General features: G+C 39.3%; 1 protein-coding gene across 1 annotated transcript in view; it reads right to left on the bottom strand.

Moving 5' to 3' along the window:
- plcg2 (phospholipase C, gamma 2) overlaps window positions 1-15,947 on the bottom strand; it is a 209,166-nt gene that overhangs the window by 5,717 nt on the left and 187,502 nt on the right. The window contains exons 26-30 of the mRNA XM_073070312.1: window positions 15,180-15,395; window positions 9,352-9,476; window positions 7,540-7,660; window positions 6,695-6,868; window positions 3,265-3,353 (exon numbers count right to left, since the gene is read on the bottom strand). Coding sequence (XP_072926413.1) covers window positions 3,265-3,353; window positions 6,695-6,868; window positions 7,540-7,660; window positions 9,352-9,476; window positions 15,180-15,395 — 725 coding nt within the window. The remainder of the gene's footprint in view (window positions 1-3,264; window positions 3,354-6,694; window positions 6,869-7,539; window positions 7,661-9,351; window positions 9,477-15,179; window positions 15,396-15,947) is intronic.

Below are 15,947 nucleotides of genomic sequence, written 5' to 3'. Positions count from 1 at the left end.
TAAAAAGTATTCACCCCCATGAAGACAAAAGAACACTCCAAGCAATTCTGCAAAAAGGTTATTGAAAAACACAAGTTGGGATGGATACAAGAACATTTCCAAGTCACTGAATACCCCTTAGTGTACAGTTAAGTCAATCATCAAGGAATGGAAAGAATATGACAGGATGTCCTCAAAAACTGAGTGACCATGCAAGGAGGGGTTTAGTGAGGGAGACCACCAGGAGACCTATGTCAACTTTGGAGGACTTACAAGCTTCAGTGGCTGAGATAGGAGAGACTGTGCATACAACTGTTGTCTGGGTGCTTCACCAGTCGCAGCTTTATCGGAGAATGCAAAGAGAAAGCCACTGCTGAAAAGAACTCACATGAAATCTCGGCTAGAGTTTGCCAGAAGGCACGTGGGAGCTGGAAGAAGGATCTATGGTCTGATGAAACTAAAATTAAGCTTTTGGCCATCAAACTAAATACTATGTTTGGCTTAAGCACATCATCAAAAACACACCATCCCTACTGTGAAGCATGGTGGTGGCTGCATCATACTGTGGGAATGCTTCACTGCAGCAGGCTCTGAAAGGCTTGTGAATGTAGAGGGTAAAATAAATGCAGCAAAATACAGGGAAATCCTGGAGGAAAACCTGATACAGTCTGCAAGAGAACTGTGACTTGGGAGAAGACTTGTTTTTCCACAAGACAATGACTCCAAATATAAAGCCAAAGCTACACAGGAATAGCTTACTAACAACAAAGTTAATGTCCTGGAGTGACCAAGTCAGAGTCCAGACCTCAATCCAGTTGAGAAACTGTGGCTGGACTCGAGAAGGGCTGTTCACTCAAGATACCCATGCAATCTGATAGAGCTTGAGCAGTTTTATAAAGAAGAATGGGGAAAAATTGCAGTGTCCAGGTGTGCAAAGCTGATAGAGACATATCCACACAGACTCAAGACTGCCTCTACTAAAAACTGACTTGAAGGTGAATACTTATGCAATCAATTATTTTGTGTTTTATATTTGTAATTAGATAACTTTGTAGAGATCTGTTTTCACTTTGACATGATAAGTCTTTTTGTGTTGATCTGTGTCAAAAAAGCCAAATTAAATCCACTGTGATTCAATGTTGTAAAACAATAAAACATGAAAACATCTCAGGGGGGGGGGGGCCGTGAACACTTTTTATAGGCACTGTAACTAGGGTGCTAAAGACTTTTGCACATACCGTACTTGTCAACATGCAGCAGCCAGCAAGTTTGTAAATCTAACGGCTGCAAAGGTTATTGGGAATGGCGAGGGCGAAGCCCCATTGGAAGGGTGTGGGACAGGTGGCAGAGAAGGAGTGCCAGGGGCAGAGGGCAGCCGAGTGCAGACACACCCAGCCCTGAGCCACCTGGCAAGATCTTTTGATTCCAAACAATTTGTTTATTGATCATTACAGAACGTCTCTCTGGTGCTTCCCACTCTCTCCCCTCTTGTTGCCCCCTCTCCCTCTCAGCCCTCAATAGAGACCCATATCAGAATCAGGTTTATTAACACTCATGTCATAAAATTTGTTTTATTTTTGAGGTAGTAGCGCAGTGCAATGCATAAAATTACTACAGTATTGTGCAAAAGTCTAAGGCACCCTAGATATATGTATGTGCCTAAGACTTCTGCACAGTTCTGTAAGCATAAACATGTTTCTCTTTATTGTGACCAGTTTATAAAATGGAACACATTTTTTATTCAAATTTTTATTCAAGAGTTCTGTGACACATTGGGGACTTGGTATTCTAGAGCATGATTCACAAAGGCCAGCAATAATGATAGTACATAGAATGTTATTATTCTTTGCAAACGGAGTTTATGTCTCATTTACATAAGACATTAATACCTACATCTTGATCAATAGGTACAGAATTGTTTTCTTTATTTAAGGTTGTTAATGTTCAGAGGTTTTTTTAGATTAATAGCTGAAAAGCATGGGTGGTTTTGTGAGGGGCGTTTGGACAACCTGGGCTGTGGTTGCTAGAGTGTATAAGAGTGAGAGATAACTTGAATAAAACTCAGCGGACCCTGAGGAGTCTTGACAGAATGAATGTGAAAAGGATGTTTCTTCTTGCAGAAGATCCAGAACAGACAGCCATTATCTAAAAATGTGACACCCATTTAGAGCAGAGGTCAAGCAAACTGTTTTCTCAGGAATCATGTCTTTTGAAATATCTTACCCAAGGGTCAGTGGAAACGTTCTCTGAATATTTTCACAAATGAGGTAGCTAGGTCCTTTATGAGTAAGGGGTTGGAAGCTTTCTTGATGTAGTCAATAGGCAGGAACGCCATGTTAAGCTGTTGCCACGGAACAACAAATTTCATGTCATATAAGACACTGGTAATAAACCTGATTCTAATTTTGAGGTTGTGGCCACATCAGGCAAGACCTTAGTGAATGGTCAAGGGGCCAAACAACCTACTGCTGCTCCTAACATGATTGTTCTTATATACAGTATGATTGTGTGGAGAAGGAGGCTCCATCTTTGATATTGGCGGAGCCTGAAGTGCTAATGTCAAGGAAAAGGCTGAAAGTAATTACTGCCATCTTTAGCCAGGTATGCTGCTTGAATGAGATATCTTGGGCTCCCACCATCAAGGAACCAGTAGTCAGCCCATTCAATTCACTCCATGTGATATCAAATGTGTCAAATTTTGTACCTGTTTGATAAGGTAGGGCAAAAATTCATAGCATTGTGCAAAATGTCTGAAGTAAATCAACGTCAGTAAATAAGAACAGTAGAAAAGCTATTAATACTGTAAACATGTTCAGTGTGGATTTGTACTGTCACTGAAGAATGTCTAGCTCATTTGTTCCTGTCAATTCATTCATTATTTTATATACTAAATTGTATTATTTGAGAAGTACAAGTTTTCACTTAGAACTTCATCTGTTTTACCATCCAACAATATTTCTCATCTCTAAAACTCTGGTTATTGTGTGGGGAAGGAAAACCATACCTATAACAAAGTCCAACTGGACTCTTATACCACTGAACTTCATACAGAGCAAATTTGTCATTTTACAAAGGCGACACAATTTACATCTCCCTCGAGTGAGGATGAAATAGATTTAATCCCCTTCATTTCCTGCAATTTTTGCTCCTCATAGAAACCACATAAAAAGATTTGAAATGCTGCAGGATGAATGAAGATTGTGAAAGATGCCATTTCTTTCCTTTCACACTGTTTAAGCTAGCACCCATTAAACAATTAGTACTATGAAGATAAACACCATTTACCCCTAAATGATTCACTTCGCAATGGACTAGAAGAGCTGCTAATTCAATATCTTCATTATAACCATTCTTAAGAGGAACAGACCTGTACCCTGGAGAAAAATGGAAAATAAAAAGCTTGTTATACATTTAAACTTATGAACACTGAAGTGACACTACAATAGCTTTTCAATTACACTGTTAAACTGATTTCACACCTAAATTCTTTGGATAGTGCAACAGAAGAACAACAAAATCATGCTCCAGATCCTGAGAAATTTAATGTATTTTTATATTATTATTTAGAGGATAATGATCAGGTGAATTTGTAATCAAGCTCTTTAAGCAATTTTTTATAAAGACTGCATTTGTAGTTCAATAGTAGTGTTCATTTGTGTCTCAGATGTGGACATTTTGGGGGGGAAATGGTGACTGGTACACGAAGGGGTGAGGCTTACAGGGATACAAGCTGGGCACAGGAAATTGTGACCAGCTAGGTGGGCAGCTGGTTGGCATAAACTCGATGGGCTAAAGGACCTGTAAACGTGCTGTATTGCTCTATCATTCTAGGACCATTACTTCTGATTCGTTTTGTAAAATTCTATGGTTAACTAATTAACTCAACTTAAATTCTCTAATCACGGTAGTATTTAAATTCATGTTCATATGTTACAAGGGACCATTAATCAGGTCATTTGGATTACCAGCTTAGTTACATAATCACTATGTTACCATACCTTAGTGTCTTTTGTCACAGGCACTGTTAATTAAATGTATTATTATTCTTTAACTTTAAGTATATGTAATAAAGATAAATAGACCTTATTAAAGACTTGACAAATATGTTTTGATATTTTGCCCTAAAATGTGCAGATGTTTCATAGCTTATTTTATGCTAAAGAACCTTTTTAACTAAATTAATGTCTTCACCATTCTGGAAGCAATGGTAAGACATGTGTATCTTCAGAATTAAAATGTAATATTGCAAACATACTAATCTAGATAACCTTAACCATCTGTGGAGGTTTATTCCTCGTTAGTATCAAAGCATTACTGAATTCAGTGCTGATGGCTACAATGTAGATGGTAAATTGGAACTAATTTGGATCATGTAGTTCCATGTATCAGAAGGATCGTTCAATGAAACTTCAGATCCTCCATGCAGATAATGTAGATAAGAAGCATCACAGACCTGTAATTAAGCACGAACTGTCACTGAACCATAGTGCAGATGAGAAAAAATGTGAGCAAAGAAGCAAGTTCTAAGAAATACTTACAGGAAAATAAAAGATCTAGGCTAGGAGTATTAGGTGTAAATTTTAATGTTTGTGGCCTTAGAACTCAACCTGTGATGTGATGACTTAACCTGGGGAAAATCATGAGGCCAGAATTTGGATCTTATTGAGTTATGAGAATGCAGAGATATGAAGGGGTAAACCATGGAAAAATTTATTATCAGATGAAAAGTTCAAGTTGAGGTAAACCTAATCAAGGACTGAGATAATTGGCAAGCACAGGGCTGATGGGTGAATGTGAGTAAGGCAATTTGAATAACCTTAGAAATTAGACAGTAGAATGAGGAACAATGTCATGGAATGAGGTTTAAAGAGCAGATGAGTTAAGTCAGGAAATGCAGACAATGAAAAGCAGTCATTTTAATGACTTACTTAGTCACTTCAATGTTTTTACTGTTTAAATACAACCTGGGTTCTTCCCCAGGCTTACAGCTTCAAAAATTAATTGAACCTTCTTGCAATGTTATTCAAGGACTAGAGAGAAAGTGGAAATTAGATGCTGTTCTCACATACATGGCTTAAATGAGCTACTGTACTTTAAAAATGGAGACACCAAAACAATCAGGCAAGGTGAGTTACCCAGATATATAGAAGTAACCAGACTTGAAAATCATTTTTTTTATGCACCAAACTATGATTGTGTGTAGCAATAAGGTTAGGTTGTGTTGGGCCTGAGATGCAGGCTCTACTTTTCCCCTGAAACTGATGCTCCTTCCAATTTAAGGTGGCACTGGTGAAGCTCAGCCACTGCAAATCAAATCAAACAACCAAATACATTTTAATTACACCTTTTCTGCTAAGCAATCACTGCGAACAATGGTTCCCTGTTGGAGTTGAGCTTTTGAACTGTCTGTACGACCTAGCATTTTTGCAGCATGAACTGAAGTCTTGAAGGTACAGGATGCTGCAGCGTGGCATGTACGGGCTACATCAAGGTGGTGGAATCCTGACTGGAGAGTCGATGCGTGGCCATTGCTGGAGCGGACTTGGAGACAGTCCAATGAGGAAGAACAGGGATGAGGTGGAGCCCAGGCCCAAAAGTGGGGAGAGACCCAATGTTTGATCAATTTAAGCGTTGGGCTGAATTGAAAAGGTCGGTGCTACGGACCGAATTGAGGCTGTGGGAGCAACCCAAGGTTTGGACAGTTTAAGCACTGGGCCAGATTGAAAAGGTCAGGGTGTCGGGGCCAGAGATGAGGGACGGCCTAGTTCAGCTCGCTGCTCTGCAAACTGAGACTGTGGACTGCAGTTATGGGCTCCTCAGTCGGCTGAAGTGATGCCTGGCTTCATGTCTGTGACTCACTTTTGGGAACTTCAGTTCTGAATGCTATTTGTTTACTTTTATTGTTTGCACGATGTGTTTTTTTTTCCTCTCTGCACATCAGGTGTTTCACTATCTTCTTTTAAGTGGGCTCTTTTGGGTTTCCTTGTTTTGTGGCCTCCTGTAAGGAGACAAATCTCAAGGTTGCGCAAAGTATACATACTTTGATAATAAATGTACTTTGAATTTAGATGCTGCAGATAATCAAGGCTCAGAACCGGGGGAGGGAGCACAGCTTTCAGGCCAACACACTTACAGACAGATTCAGCAGCAAAATACCTAATAGATTTGGCAGTAAATTATATATTAATTCATGTACAGATTCACAGGAAAAGCAGTGAAGAATTTGATAAAAATTTAAAACTAGAATTGCTGGAAATCTTAAAATGAAACAGAAAATTGCTGATAACACTCAAAGAGCCCAGCAGCATTGCTGGAAGGAGAAACAAAGTTAACATTTCAGGTGGAAGACATGACAAAAGATTTTCAATCCCCAATTCTACTCCGTTTCTCCTTCCAGAGATGACGCCTTGACCTGCTGAGTGTTGCCAGCATTTTCAGTTTCCGTTACAGAGAATTATTTCTTCAGTCACCACTATTAAACACGTGTGAAAGTAATGGCCACCTGTTCCACTTTCCTGCACACATTTGGAACTGTGGTTAAAATGCAAATATCCAAGAATACTCGAGCACACATGGGAAGCTTCTGGCTTCTGTAAACTGATTACATGTTCTCCAACCCCATTTTTCTGCCACGGCTGAACTTCGCAGGTCTTTGCTCATCTTTATGCTACTTAACACTTCTGCTTCCACTAAGTATTTGATCTGTCAAACTAACCAGTTTTGATTCCTTTGATGGGGAAAGTAGCATGAGCCAAGAAGTTTGGATCGCTGAACATGTCCTCTTCATACACAACAAATCGAAGAAATGCTAAAGAGGGATCTTGGATGACAAATTCCTTAGTTGGCTCTTCAGTTGCTCCTGACCAAACTGGATTAAGGCCATTATCATCTGGAATTAAGATAATTTGAGATGAACTAGATTCCTTCTTTACAATACAAAACATTCCTAACTCTTTTTATAAATAAAGGAATATTAATTTCCAAATATTGAACATTTAACAGATATGATTATAACACAATAACTTAGACACAGAATTAAGAAAAACATTGAAATATATGCTTCTAGTCTTTTAGGGCTTTTTTATGAATAAATGAAGAACAGAACACAAAATGTCCAGTTCTTCAGTATGTTTATTACTGAAACAATCTCCACATAATTACATGTTGGCACAACTCGTAGAGCCACTGCCTTGCAAGGTGCAAGAGACCTTGGTTCAACTTTGACCTCAGTTGGTGTTGGTGTGACATTTCCACACTCTCTTTATAACATGATCCAGTTTTCTTGCACATCTCAGGTCACAGGTTGGAGGCCACTTTAAATTGCTGTTTGAGCACAGTTAAATGTCTGAGAACGTGTAGGAAACTGACCAGAACAAGGGGAGAATCATAAAGGACTAGTGTAAATGGATGGTTGTTTGTCAACACAGACTTGGTGGGCTGAAGGAGTTACTTTTCTCTGTAATTCTATGAGTAATTATATATTTGTAGATGTATGTATGCGCGTGCACATGCACACACACACACACACACGCACGTACACGCACACACACTCAGACTTACTTATCACCACTGTCTTGAACTTCTTATTCTCATTCTCATTCTCAGGCCCACACAGTTCCATTTCTACAAAAGGACAAACTATACTCCTGCCAGGTTTGGGTAGATGGCGGGCACCAAGAAGCTGCAAAGTTAATAGGAACAGTAAATATCAGAATAGTCAATAGGTTTCTAAGCTAATTACTAAAGCAAAATGTGCTGCAGTGATATAGAACTAATTGATAACTCTGCCAAGAATCCCACATGAGCTTCCTTTGATCTTCTCCATTTGTGATGTGGGTACGCTGACTGCAGAGAGTATTTTGAGTGAAGTGTTACTTACACAATTATCATGTAACATGATATCACTTGCTAAGGAAAAGGAAGCTATGCTTTGTCACTGCTGAGAAAAAGATTCAAATATGTGACATTCAATGGTTAATGGACACTACACAGAAAGAACCATCTTCAGAGCCAAATATTTATTGTTAAAATCAGGCACCATTACTACGTTGAAATCTATGAGTGATACCACTCATAAACCTTACCGCATTACCTTGAAATGTTTTATATAATACAATAGCGTGCAACAGTGCGTGTGTTATTTGCACTTTCATCCATCATCCCTTTGCCCACTACACTGGCTCGCAGTTTAGGAAAGCCTTTAAATTTCAAATTTATCATTCTTGCATTTAAATGCCTCCTTGGCCCTCTAAATCTCTACATTCTGTGTTCTGGCAATGCTCTTAACAACAGGTTTTTCCTTCAAATCTTATATAACTTCCTCCAGTTTAAAATTGGTGATCGTGCCTTTATCTGCCCAGGCATAAACTCTGGGATTTCCTTCCTATACACCTTCAACTAAACTTCCCATGTATTCTCACAATTCCTGCCAAATGCTTTTGAAGATTTGCTAAATTAAATCAAATGTACAGTTCTATTTACAGCTGAGTTTCATGAGCTAAGTAAATGAAAATCTCAGACTGATCGTCATTTGGACAAGGGATTCTGTTGATTGGAAAGTTCTGGTTATATTTCATACATATTCAACAGCTCCCATTTATATAAGACTTTCAAAATAGCAAGAACACCCCAAAGCATTTTGTGAGAACTTAAGTGATTCAAAGAAGCCAATCAATACAAACAGTAATTAGGACAGGATTAAAATGTTTGGTACAGAGGTAAGGTTTGAGGAGTTTTACTTTGAAGTGGAAAGAAAGCCAGCGAGGCAGATAGCAAGTTTAGTATTTACAACAAAGTACCATATTTCTCTAGTGTGTGATGTTTATGGCGCATGTGGTAAAAAAAAGTACAAAAATCAGCTTGCTGAATAAATTCAAGACAAAATAGATGAAATTTATCTGAATGAGTTTTAAAATATAAGAATAATATAAGAATAAATTAGGTACAGAGGAGGTGTCAGGGGTAAGTTTTTTTTAAACGCAGAGAGTGGTGAATGCGTGGAATGGGCTGCCGGCGACGGTGGTGGAGGTGGATACGATAGGGTTGTTTACGAGACTTCTGGATAGGTACATGGAGCTTAGAAAAATAGAGGGCTATGGGTAACCCTAGGTAAATTTAAGGTAAGGACATATGCGGCACAACTTTATGGGTTGAAGGGCCTATATTGTGCTGTAGGCTTTCTATGTTTCTGTATTTCTAATAATGTTTCTTTTGCTGTTTAGTTTACAATGGTCAAAATTAGTAAGTAGTGTTTCTTAAAGAACTTATCCACATAGTTTTTACAAGCATTCTCTCCCAACAAAATGGCTTTATTCCATAAGTAGTACTAATCTAAAACAAATACCACAATATATATGGAATTAACTTCCTTACTTTTATTTTAATGGAATATAGTCGATGTTTATTTGGATTGTCACTCCTCAGTGATTCAGGCTGTAGTATATACCCCGTTTTTCCATTCATAGAAAACAAAGCTTGATTCAGCTGCATTGACTTATCTGTAACAAAATTGAAAGGATATTTTAAAGCGATTGTTGATACAATGGGTCTGGCACACCTCTGAAATACTGCATGCAGTCTTTGCTTACTTAAAATGAGGTACGGTACTTCTCAACAAATCATTCAGCTTCTAGCCACTGGTGTAGAATTAAGTGTAAAACACCCCACCAAACATGGAACAGAAGTCATCTTCTCAATAGCATATGTCATTACTAATTTTTATTCACAGTTAATATAGTAGATTCCAGTTAATTGGGACACATCAGGACCAGCGCATTTTAGCCTAATTAAGTGGCTGCCTCAATTCACCAAAGTTTCATAGAAATAGTTAAGAAGGTTTAAAAAGTGAGTAACAAATTATGTATTTAAATGAAATACAGAACAAATTAGAACACTATCAATACTACTACAGTACTATAAAACTGTTTATTAGTTCCTAATAGCTATCAATGGAGGAATTCACCCAGTGTGTATACTGCTGTTCTTTTGACTGTAAATGAACAAAATCAGCAGAGACACCTAGTGCAGATAATGAACTGTTTCCATACAATGGATGCACCCTCCAAATCTTCATTTTCATTGTAATATTCAAGACAATTATTGATCCTTCAAATTCTTCATAGTTCCTAACTTGACAAAGTGTTAAAATCATTTCGTTTTCACTCCCGGCTGTTTCTGGCATTTCTAAGCCTCAATGCTTGAAATCACAGTGAGCAAAACAGTTCTGAATTGCCTGATTAGTTCTTGTAAACCATCAGTGACAAATCACTGCCTTTTGAACACACACCCACGCAGCTGACGCTATTTAAAAACTGCTCGCTGTAAGCACAATGTAGTGTCTTAACGACCACACAAATGCATGCGACTGATGCTCGTTAGAAACTGTTCAGCAACAGTCTCCTGCCACAGTTAAGCAGCACTGTGCCCCAAATAAACAAAGGGAATTCTAGCTATTTTTTCATTTAATCAGCAGATGACCCGATTAACTGATGACCCAATTAACCAGAATCCACTTTATAATGATTAAACTGATTAATCAAGTAAAATATTTTAGAACAGAAGTTTAAACTTTTCCCACAAATTTTGTTTGTGTTGTCCATTCAGTAGGAAATGGTCTATCTTAGACCCCTTGGCAATGGAGCAAGACTGCTCTGTCAAGACCATGCTGCTGTACACAAACATCCCAAAATGAATAAAATCACCTACAGGTATCTTACAATGCAGTTTTTGGATCTGGCATGTCAGGACCTCCATGGAAAACTCTATCGGCATTAGATCTGAATGTCATACCACTCTCATGGCCCAGGAAATCAGAGCTATAAGTGTCACCACTACTACAATGAGTGTGACATTAGCAAGCAAGATAAGGCCAACTTAAGGGACAAGTCAACTGATATACCTTCATCAAGAAGTGCAAACCCCAAGAAGAATGTTGCGTTCACAGTGGTTAGATTACCTGTTTGGATAAATTAAATGAGGACATGAACCTCTGAGAATGTGGCACTGGCAGGTAAGGCTGAGGGAAATCTAACTCCTGGCAGAACTCATGTGACAACCAATGCCCTGTTTGGTCAAAGAGATACTGTGTGTTTCACTACTTCAACACCCTCAATACAGGCATCGGTAGGTACATCATCATCGAAGCAAGGGGCTGCAAGGACTACCTGTGCCACAACAGAAGTCAGACTGATCACTAACTAATCTTTGTCATGATCTTCATCAGGCTGGCCCAAAAGAGGAACGTAGTCAGAGGAGGAACATTGCTGAGGAACTCAAACACCACAAGAGACTTTCTACCTAACACCCAATAGCATCCCAACGAGTCCCAACCTTCAGGTGCCTTGGTGCATCCACTGTGCTGGCTCAGAGTAAGTATTAGTTTTACAATCGTAGAAAATTTATGACGTTGGAAGCCATTGGCCTATTTTGCCCATGCTGTTTGAAAATTAGCTATGCAGGAACAACACAGAGCCACATAGCCTAATCTCACCTTTTGGCATTTGCTCCTTTAGTCTGCATGACAATACAGTGTCCGTCACATCTCTGGCACTCCTCAAGGCTGACAAAAGTTGGAAAGGTCAGCCAACAGCTGAACAACAAGACTTCTGGAACTTTCCCATTCTCTATCTCAAAGTACTCTAAGCTCAAACACCTAGTTACAGTGTGCAGACCCTCTTTGTTAGAGCCAAGATCTAAATTGACATTGATTCGTTCAATGAAGTATCCCAAAGATGAGTGCAGTGCTAAAAACCCAGAAGCCATCAGTTCTTCACCAACCTGCCTTAATGGCATAATACTGCTTACCATATTTGCCCTTCAATCAAAATCTTTACCTAACATTGATCAAGATGGATCACTTCCCATAACTTAGGAATTACCTCTCAGTGAGAGTAATCATTGATAATTATATTCACCAGAATCTCCAGTCCACCAGCCCAACCTGTATATGACTAAGCTGTCAGTTCTGCGACATCATGGTCCTCTTCCTGCCCTCCTGTTCATCTCAGAAACATGGGCATAGTACAGTAGACACCGCAGGCCATGGGAGGAATAGCATCAGTGTTTTGAGGAAGCTGCCTCCACAAATCCTCCAAATCCACAGGCTCAGTAAGGAACATCAACACCAGTAGTTGTTCCTGCGCCAGCATCAAAAACCTTGATCCTGCTCAACTGTACTGCTGTAAGTGCAAAGTTCACATGGTCTCATGCATAACACTGGGCTTCCAAAATATGTACCTTATTCTGAGCTTATTGAGGAAATGATATCAAGGAAAAAAAAAACACTTCAAGGATACACTCATGGACTCCTTGTAAGGTGCTCCATATTCTTTCTGAAATAATATACAACATAAACGCCATCATGTTATATTGCTGCTGCAGTTCTACACTGCAGTCATTGAGTCTGTCCTGTGCACCTCCATCATTGTGTGGTTTGGAGCCGCCACCAAGCAGGATAGAACCAGACTACAGCGCACAGTGAGGACTGCCGAGCGCATCATTGGAGCCTCCCTGCCCTCTATTGTGGACCTGTACTCTTCCAGGTTGAAGAAGAGGGCGGGGAACATCATAAAGGACTCCTCCCATCCTGCGCACAGACTGTTTGATCTGCTTCCGTCTGGTAGGCGCTTCAGATCCCTCCAGACTAAGACTAATAGGCACTGGAGAAGTTTTTTCCCTACTGCGGTCACTTTGCTGAACAGTTAACTGCCGGTTAACTGTCGGCTAACTATTACTTGGATTGCACTACCTGTATGTATAATCTATATTTTCATTTATATTTATCATTATTATTGTTATGAGCAGAGAGACAACATCTGCCAGAAGTAAATTCCTTGTATGTGCCTAGGTACTTGGCGATTAAAGTCTGATTCTCATTCTGATTCTGATGTTATTGTCTACCACTGACAAATCGACAAAGCTTTCAATAATTTTACCCAAGGAAAGAAGCTCCATCTAGAGGTGCCTGTGAGCAAAAGCAGCTTCTGAGACTTAACCACAATTGATTAAAGAAATCTAAAATCTTCATTGTATGTGATGGACCAGGGGATAACCATTAATTTTCATCTCATATACATATGATATGGAACTGAAAGATCAATTCCTCTTCATAGCCACCAATCAGGAATCATCTTAACTTTGATGCTCTCTAATTTTTGGGCACACACTCCATTTTTAGTTAATTTCTTCTTTTAAAAATGCAAATCTTCCCACAATTTGAAGCAAATGTTTGCTAAGCAGCCGACTGAAAGGGAATGAAAGTGCATGGAGAAGTAGAAGAAATATGGAGTTGCAGTAGACGAGGTAGGATTAATAGATCCGATGACCAGCTTCTAACCTAATGTTACCAGACGCTTGCAGAGACTTCTTGTATGATAAGACGAGCTCATAATCTACTGGTTTATGATCTTGCATTTTATCGTTTACCCGCACTGCTTGTTATTGTTTTACTTTATTCTAGCTCAATGCACTACATAATGATTTCATCTCCATAAAGATATGCAAGACAAGCATTTCACCGTATCTTGGTACATGTAGCGATGACAATAAAAATCAACACCAATCGCAATACGCACAAAATCCTGGAGGAGCTCAGCAGGCCAGGCAGCAACTAGGAAAAGAGCACAGTCGACGGAAACACCGACTGCACTCTTTTCCCTAGATGCTGCCCGGCCTGCTGAGCTCCTCCAGCATTTTGTGTGTGTTGCTCGAATTTCCAGCATCTGCAGATTTTCTCTTGTTTGAGATTGGGTTACCAATAGCAATATTTACCTTAATCCTAAGAATGTAATTATGGCAGTAAAAGTCACCGTTAAACTATCTTTTAAGAGTTTCACTATGTGGTTATGGGTAGATTTACAGTCACTGTAAATCTATGGATAGATAGTCATAGACCTTGTCCCATAGCAGGATAAAAAAGGCTCTAAAAGTAGAGGGCGTAGGTTTAAGTGAGAGGGAGGAGGTATAAAGGGGATCTGAGTGGTGAATGAGGAGGTGGTGACAGTAACACACCCAAGAGGCATCTGGACAGGGAACGTAGAGACATGGAAGTAATGCAAGCAAGTGGGTTAAGTATAGCACAATGATTGGCATAGACATAGACACACTAGGCTGAAAGGCCTACTTCAATACTGTACAACTCTTGGATTAGACTTTCTTAAACATCATGCTTAATATGATGTAATAATGTTTTGATAATGTCAAACTTTATTTCGCATAAGGGAGGCACAGGGATGCAGTAAGTAGTGCTGCCTCCTCTCTGTTCTACGACCCAAGTTCAATTCTAACCCTGGGTGCTGCAAATCTGTACATTCCCCCTGTGACTTTATGGGCCTCCTCTGGCTGTTCCACTTCCCTCCTGCCCCACAAGACATGTTGGCAGGTTAAATGAGTATTGCAAATTAACCTTCCCTACTTGTAGGTTAATGACAAAACGGATCAAGGTGAAAATAAATTGCAGGGGCACAAGGAAGATTAAAATGCGGAAAAAGAAATGGTTGGGTTGGTCTCCATTGGATCTGCCATGGACAAAGTGGGCCAAAGACTTCTTCCTGTTTTTGTGATATGTATAAGACCATGAGCACTACTACTCATTGCTGTGATTACACTTATGAATCCACCCTGAAAGCACTTTGAAATATTTTTTCATCAAAAAGGGAATAATATTGATGTTTATTTTCCTTTGGTGTAGAGAGACCTAGTTGAGGAAAATAACCATTTTGTCACATTTTCCTTCAGCCTAAAAAGTTGATCAACACTTGTTCAGTCTACATTCACAGATAAATCCAAAATATAGTCAGGAATTCTTGGGTTGTAATGCTGTTGTTCATTCTTCACACACATTCAGAGTTACTTGGATACACATGAGACCGCATGGTCTGCACAATGCTTTACAGCAACAGTGACCTTACTTCAATTCTCGACACTGTCTGTAAGGAGTTTTTATGTTCTCCCCGTGGCCTTGTGGGTTTCCTCCGGATGCTCTGGTTTCCTCCCACAGTCCAGTAACGTACCAGTTAGTAGGTTAATGGTCATTGTAAATTGTTCTATGATAAGGCAAGGTTGAATTGGAGGTTGCCAGGCGATGAGGGCTCATAGGGCCATAAGGGCCTATTCTGCGTTGTATCTCAATAAATAATCAATAAATAGCATTCTATGAAATGGTAACAGAAATTCAGTAAGCCAATATGAAGAATATTTCATACCTGGTGTTTGGAAATTTAGAGCAGCCATTTGGGATCCATGTTGCCATAGCAGAATTGGGTCGTAGTTGGAAGATTCAATGCGTTGTCCTTTGGGATAGATTCTGGAAAGTTGCTTACGGTTGTATTCTCGAAACTCTTTGGGTTTCTGTTTGAGGATAGCTTCTGCCTTATTTTCTGCAAATGATCTCATTTCCTTGTAATCAATGACATCTTTCGCTAAAAATGAACAGATAGCACTTGTGAGTAAGGTTCTTTCCCAGCTCTATCATTAACAAGGCAAGTGCTTGAGTTACGAGATGAGCAAAACTTGCTGTTTCAGCGGGGAAGTAAGAAGGCCACTGCGAATGGAAAGCAAAATGAAGTGAGGTGCATTGACATGTGTGTGGAAGTAGAATATAGTCAGCTTTACATCTTAGCTGAGATTGAATTCAATGAGATGGACTACTTGGGTAGGAGGCAGATGAAACTTTGATGCTGAAAATTGTGATGTATTACAGAATGAAAGAAAAATAAATTGTATCAATTAATTAGTTGAGAATGAAGCTGAAAGACACCAAGGAATTGATGTTAAATATGCACAGCAACAACTTACAAGGGAAACTGCAGGTTGTATCACAGCAGGAAGAGCCTGACAGACAATACATTTCTTGAAAGCTGTGCTAAAAAATTGATTGAAATTCAAATACTAGAAATACTGCAGAGGAGAACTGTGAAGTTGGTCTCCAGTGTCATAACTCTAAATGGTGAAAAAGGACTAGAGAAGCATAG

The sequence above is a fragment of the Hemitrygon akajei genome, chromosome 17, assembly GCF_048418815.1.
Source record: "Hemitrygon akajei chromosome 17, sHemAka1.3, whole genome shotgun sequence".
Classification (NCBI taxonomy): Eukaryota; Metazoa; Chordata; class Chondrichthyes; order Myliobatiformes; family Dasyatidae; genus Hemitrygon; species Hemitrygon akajei.
The sequence above is the reverse complement of the archived record's forward strand: the minus strand, read 5'-3'. Positions and strand labels throughout refer to the sequence as shown.